At 33.0% G+C, this 6,537-nt stretch overlaps 2 protein-coding genes across 2 annotated transcripts; both read right to left on the minus strand.

Annotated features, from left to right (window-relative positions):
• Window positions 1–48: 48 nt before the first annotated feature.
• Window positions 49–674, minus strand: EIN_260130 (cysteine protease, putative; the record flags this gene model as incomplete). The annotated part of the gene is made up of 1 exon (XM_004261088.1): window positions 49–674. A coding segment is annotated over one exon (626 nt), but the record flags the coding sequence as incomplete, so codon positions are not given.
• A 434-nt stretch (window positions 675–1,108) lies between these two features.
• On the minus strand, window positions 1,109–4,118 carry EIN_260140 (hypothetical protein; the record flags this gene model as incomplete). Its single annotated transcript, XM_004261089.1, has 2 exons — window positions 1,109–4,006; window positions 4,080–4,118. The coding sequence occupies 2 exons, from the start codon at window positions 4,116–4,118 to the stop codon at window positions 1,109–1,111; spliced, it is 2,937 nt and encodes a 978-aa protein (XP_004261137.1).
• Between the last annotated feature and the right edge of the window lie 2,419 nt (window positions 4,119–6,537).

Raw genomic sequence — 6,537 nt, forward strand, 5'->3', positions numbered from 1 at the left:
TGATCACCTCTTGGTGTGCACACTCTACCAGAAGAACTGTCAACAAACGGGTAGTCAGACTCAAGTGAAAAAGACGGTACAGCATTCATAACATCCTTACTGTTCCCTCCACAACATCGCTTCGTTGCTGAGGTTGAGGTGATATCGAGGTATCGCTGGACGCCGAATTTCGGAATAGCTGAATGCTTTACACATCCATATTGCTGATAGGTCAAGTTGGTGTAGAGGTATTGCCCAAGGTTTGCAAGAGCCGTAGCATAACAACAACCACATGACGCCTGGTTGACCTGTTCACCACAGAAATCAACTTTTACTCTCTCTGTGTTACTTTTAACGTAGTCGCCACAGTAGGCGTGGTATTTTGGCAGGTTGTCTCCAGAAGGCAGACTTGGAATTTCGTTCCACTTCTGGTCACCTTTAAGGGCACTTTTTGTCGTTTTGTTGAACAACTCTCCAAATTTTTTATCTTGGGTTGAGACCAAGACCTCCATGTGGTGGTTGATTGGAAGTTCGTTGTCGAGTAAATCTGTGTACATGTTGATGTCGTGGTGAGCATCGGTGCGCTTTCTCCTCTCTTTGTTCAACCTCCGGATGTCTTCCAAATTCTTCTTGAAGATCCCATACCGAAATTCTTCCTCCGCTCCTGTTCTGTAGGTCTTTGTGTACATTGTCATAAACTCAATGAAAAGTTCATCATCGCTTTTGGTTAGATCAAATCCTAACCCAGCTGCAATAACTGCTAAAACAATTATTGTTCGATTCATTTCGAGTGGTGTTTTTCATTTGTTTTTCTGTCCTTAAGTGTTGTGTCATTCCTCCAATTTCAATCTGAATGATAATTGAGATTATGAAATTATAAAATTGTTTTACCCCAAAAAATATAAAAATGTTTTTTCTTATTAAAAATTTCAAATTTAGAAAAAACGTCCAATATAAAACAACCTTTTTACAACAGACGTTTTTAAAGACACTTTTCGAAAAATAAAAAAATAAAATTATTAATATATTAATATATTAATATATAAATAATAAATTATTAAATTATTATTCGAATAGTAATAATTATTAATAATATATTAACAGTACCAACAGATATACACAAAACACTTCACTTCTTTACAACGAACTTTTTCAAGTCGAAAGCCTCCTTGATCATTGGGCCGAAGAGTGCAGTAGTCGAGCTTTTGAAGCGTGGCACATCAACAAGTGCTTTTGATGCCTTTTCGTCGATGAAATAGACTGTAGCGTAGATGTTATTCATGACGGAGCGAGCGAAGTATATAGACGACTTGAAGTCGTACTTAATTCGCTTCGAATGGAGTAACGGGAGCATATCGAGAGCCTTAAAAATGATAGCCAAGAGTGGGTAAACGGAGTCTTCTGGGACGAACAGTAAGACTTCTGCGAAGAAGTACCCCAAACACGTCGCCAACATCTTCACGTCTTTCTGTTTCCAAACGATTTGCTTTCCTTCGTCATTTTCGAGCCCCAATTTGATCCACAAGAATCTGAAATACACGAAGTAGTTTGTTGCAGTGATAAATTTGAGTTTTAAGAAACGACGTGTTAAGTCCTCATGTGTGACAAGACACGTCCGTTTTTCTTTCAACGCCTTCACCTCGCCAGTGCGACTTTTAGAGACTCCAAAAAATGAGAAGAACGATTTGAAGTCTCCAGACGCTATAGGATCTACTATACATCTTTTAATCATTTGAGTCTTATAAGCCACCGAATATGAATCATTCAAAAAGGGAAAGAAGAAGTCGAAGTTTGAAGAGAACGTCTCAAGACTCTTCTTGAAGTAATCACTGAAGTTCTCCATTTCAAAATCAGATGGAAGAGATGCCGCAGGAATACTTAATTGCTCCATTCTCCATCGTATAGTCTGTTCCGCAAACTCCTTCTGTTCATCGACGATCACTTCTTGTGTCTCTCGACGCTTTCTATATAACATAATCAGTGCGTCATCCAATGGATCGATCTGATAATTCCTCTTCTCGTTATTCTCCTCTTCGGGGTCGCTTTGTGACTTCGACATCCCATCCGATCGATTTGCTTGATGAGAGAAAGTTGTGGAGATGACGCTGTGAGAGATCGATATAGACGTCCGTGACCCAATGCCCTTCTTATTTTTCATCTCGGAACTTTTCGCACGCTTTAAAGTCTTTGACCCTTTTGTGGCTGAAGTCACTACAACGGAAAATGAAAGTGGGGAGAACGGAGAGACATTCAGCGGATTCTCCGATTCGTCGAGAGGTATTATTTTAGTGTTCATCTTCTTTTTGATGTACTCCTGCGTGTTTGATGATATCGCAGAGACTATTGAGGCTTGAGAAATGTTCGTTTGATAGTACTCGAAGAATGTTTGAAGGGAAGTATCTTGGTATCCAAAGCGGTTGAACGATAGAAGAAGGTTCAAAAAATCAAGTTCGACTAATTTGGAGTCACTGGTGTACAACTCCTCGTTGTCTTTATATTCATTCAAGTCATTCCGAATTTTGCACCGATTACATAAGACTAAGACCATTTCCCCGTCTGGTATATACAACATGGCGACTTGAGCAGCAAAGATGTAAGAAGAATAGATGAGAGGACAAGACAACTCACCAAAATAGTCTTGAACTTCATTCTGTGGCTCTTTGTTCTTCTTTAACTCTATTAATGATGACCCAGTCACTTTCTGATGCCCAAAGTGGTATATCAAATAGACCATTTCTATGATATTCTTACATACTTCAGGATTCAAATCGAAATATGACTTTGGTGTCAAAGCAGTGACTAAATTCTTTACGAGTAATTGGTCTGAAATGAAGCCGAAGAGTGATAATAAATAGAATTGGGAAGGAAAGAGCTGTGTGTCGGCTTCTGTTTGTCCCGCATCTCTCCCAAGTACTATTTTGCGAAGAAGTGGAAGAGTGGCTTTAATCTTTGTCGATAACATTTGACCAACACAATTTAACACTTCAGTATGAAGTTTGACAAGTTCTGTTGCTCTGTCGGTACTTTTATGAGGAAGCGTTACAGTGATTTTGTTAATAACAGCCACGAAGAATGTGTTAAATTGTTTAGCGATAGTGTGTGTAGTTTTTGAGTGTATCGTTGGGAACACTGTCATGATGTCACACAGTTTGACGAAGTTGGTCAAATTCTTTTCATCGCCAACAACACAATCTATCGAGTCTTGTGACATCATCAAATACGACAAACATTGTTGCACCGCATCGACGTCATCAGTCAGTCTGTTATTTTCAAGAAGAATGATTGTTGTTTCCAGAAAATGTGGCACAAATTCGGACATCGCCACTTTTGCTGTTTGTGGTGCAAGTTGTCGCTGCAGATTTGTTCCATAGAACGGGATACTCCCAAAGATCAATTTATATTCATTTTCAAAAACACACCAACTTGCTTCATCCATCACTTCATACAGAAAACGACCAACATACGACGATGTGTGTTTGTGAAGAATGCACAGATTTAACAGCACTTCGTGAATTGTCACTTTCATGTGGTGGTCACTTGTGACTTTTGATGTTGTGCTATTCTTCATACAACTCGTCAGAAGAAAATACCCCCGCGAATCAACTTCGAGTTTGAGTGACGCACGAATTGCACTTCGCACCGGATTGATCTCAACAACGCGATTCAACCATTTGAGGACTTGTAACACAAAGATCTCGATGTCTGGTGTACTCTTCCCATTTGTGATTTGTAACACATTCAAACACAACTTCTTCAACAACTCGGGTATCGTCACTTTTGCAATCTTCTCCAATTTGGCATACGCATGTGACACATTCCGATCTATCGCTTCATTCTCTTTCATCGCCTCAGCTTTGTCTTCAGGACTCATCAACTCATACTCGGGATGTGGCATCTTCGACAACTCAATCACACTGTTTTTACTGTGAGCGTCACAAACATGTGTGCCTGCCGATTCCAACATGAAGTCGCCACAATGACAGAACTCAACACTGTTCCATACATGTTGATACAACAAATGATTCTTCTTCCGGTGATACTCGGCACATCGCGGACAAACTATGTACGGCGTCGCTTCACTCAACGAACAATCTAAACACTGAAATCCCTCCCCCTTCGGCGGTATCACCTCGTAACATCGCTTAGTGTTAATCAGTCAAATGATATATTTCACATAAAAAAGTTCAATAAAAAGAACTCAAACGTTTGTTGTTTGGTATTTAAGTATAGTTTCAGCGTTTAAATCGTCGAAAAAGAGGAGTTTATCCAAAAAAGAGTGTTGTTTCATCATGTCATATATATACCCTCTTGTCTCTCCATGGTTTTGTTTGGCACTGAGGATAATTTTATTTGACTGTTTTACTGTATTGTCGAGTGTGCTTATATTTAACTCCCCCGACATTGATTATTAGTTCAAATTACCATTTTTTAATTTAAGTTGAATGATACTATTATCTTTTTGAAACACTTTTTTATGTTTATAATATAGATGAAGAAAAACAAAATAATCCGAATTGTTTTATCGTTCAAAAAAGTACTAAAACTTATAATAAAAATACTATTTTGTATATCAAAACAATAACAATTATATTTTATTGTTTTATTATTCATTTTTTATAGAATAAATTACACAATAAAATACCGTTTTTTTAGAGAGCATATGAATCTATTTTTAACAATACTAAATAAAGACATATGACTGGATGAGACCCATCCACTGGAAACATGTATCTATTTTTTCTATCCACTGGACAAACCAGTTTTCATGGATGGCAAAAATAAAAATTATATAAATAGATTATTTGTTTTTTTTTGTAAACAAAATTTTATTTTGCCGAATTATTTTTTTCAATGTTTGTAAAATGAAAAAAATATTCAGATGTCTCACAAACACTAAAACAATTGTAATTATAAATAAAAAATTTTCAAAGTACATCTTAGTATAAAAAACAATGTACATATTTAAAAAGGTAATAATATTAGATCAAGACATAATTACAAAAATTATAATAAAATATCAAACATATCAAATATCATGATCATGATTTCCACAACATTTTGTTTGTATCAAAAACCCAATTAATAAACTTTCAAACAAAAACTCAACTAAATTAGTTGTTTGTTTTTGTTGTATATCAAGTCGTCTATCATATTTATATTAACAAACGTCTGTTATTTCAGTTTTTTCCTTGACATTCTGATGTGTACAAATATATTCAACATCAATACAAATGTAAACGACAATTCACATTTATTAATAACAGTAATAATAATGTAATTATACTCATATTTATTAATATACTTAACAATAAACATAAATAACATCCAAGTGACAAATAAAATATCAATTAAATTCTTTTAAACAATCTCAATTTATTACTAAAACATACACAAAAAAGTATATTAACAACACATGGTTAATTTATATAATTTAATATCTGAATCATTTAAATTGTTGCTGGTTTAAAAAGTCAAACAACATTAAATGTAGATAAACAACCATCTATAACAACACTATCATCTAATTTTAAAAAAATATAATTATGATACATTTATACTTGAAATGTGTTTATATGTATAACTAAACAAAGAATATTTTAATTGATGATTCATGATTAAATAATATAACACTTATTTAAAAAAACAATTTATTAGTTGTTATCATATATTTACATATACCAATTAAATAAAAATACTTGTTACAGTATTGTATTAAACAGAGAGATCATCATGTATAACTTAATTATTATAAATAACAATAAAGTATACATATTTAACATACACAAAAAGTTGATAATCCGCTTTTTGCAACATATTGTTTTAAGGTTATAACTAAAATAATATAATAAAAATAATGCAAATTATCACTTTGTATTGAAAAAGTTTTTATATTGTATATATAAGCTTAAGTGGTAAACAGTACTAATCATTTTATTATTAAATATCATTTTATATATAAAATCAAAAAGAAGCGATCATTAAGAAGAAAGAGTTTTAAACCTACTTAACTACTATTATTTTGCAGTGTTTTCTCTTTTTTATTATTTAATATACAGTTAAAATTTATACGAAATGTATTATTTTTTTATTTGAGCACAACCAAAATTAAAAGTTTATCTTCTATTTAATTATTTTATAATATAAAGTTTATATATGCTTTATTAAAAACATTAATTAACATTTAACAAACTGTATTTTCAATTATAAATAAAATATATACAATAATGTCAATACAAATGTAATTGTTGATTCTATTTCAACTTGTAAAGTAGTTGTCTATTAATTAAATATGTAGATTTCCCTTAGATTATTGATTGTAATATATTACGTGTATGTATATGTGAGCCACAAGTCGGAACCTAAAAATATTTTAAATTGTGTTATTCTCTTGTTATTGATGTTATATTTTGAATTTTTAGTTTAATGTTTTATGTTTACATATTTGACAATTACCACTTTTTAATTTTAGGCTGTTTTCAAATGAAAGTGTAACAAATAACAGAAAAACCAAATATACCAACTGTTGTTATTAAATTAATAATAATAATATAAATAGGT

Source organism: Entamoeba invadens (assembly GCF_000330505.1).
Source record: "Entamoeba invadens IP1 unplaced genomic scaffold scaff_1105074724897, whole genome shotgun sequence".
Classification (NCBI taxonomy): Eukaryota; Evosea; order Mastigamoebida; family Endamoebidae; genus Entamoeba; species Entamoeba invadens.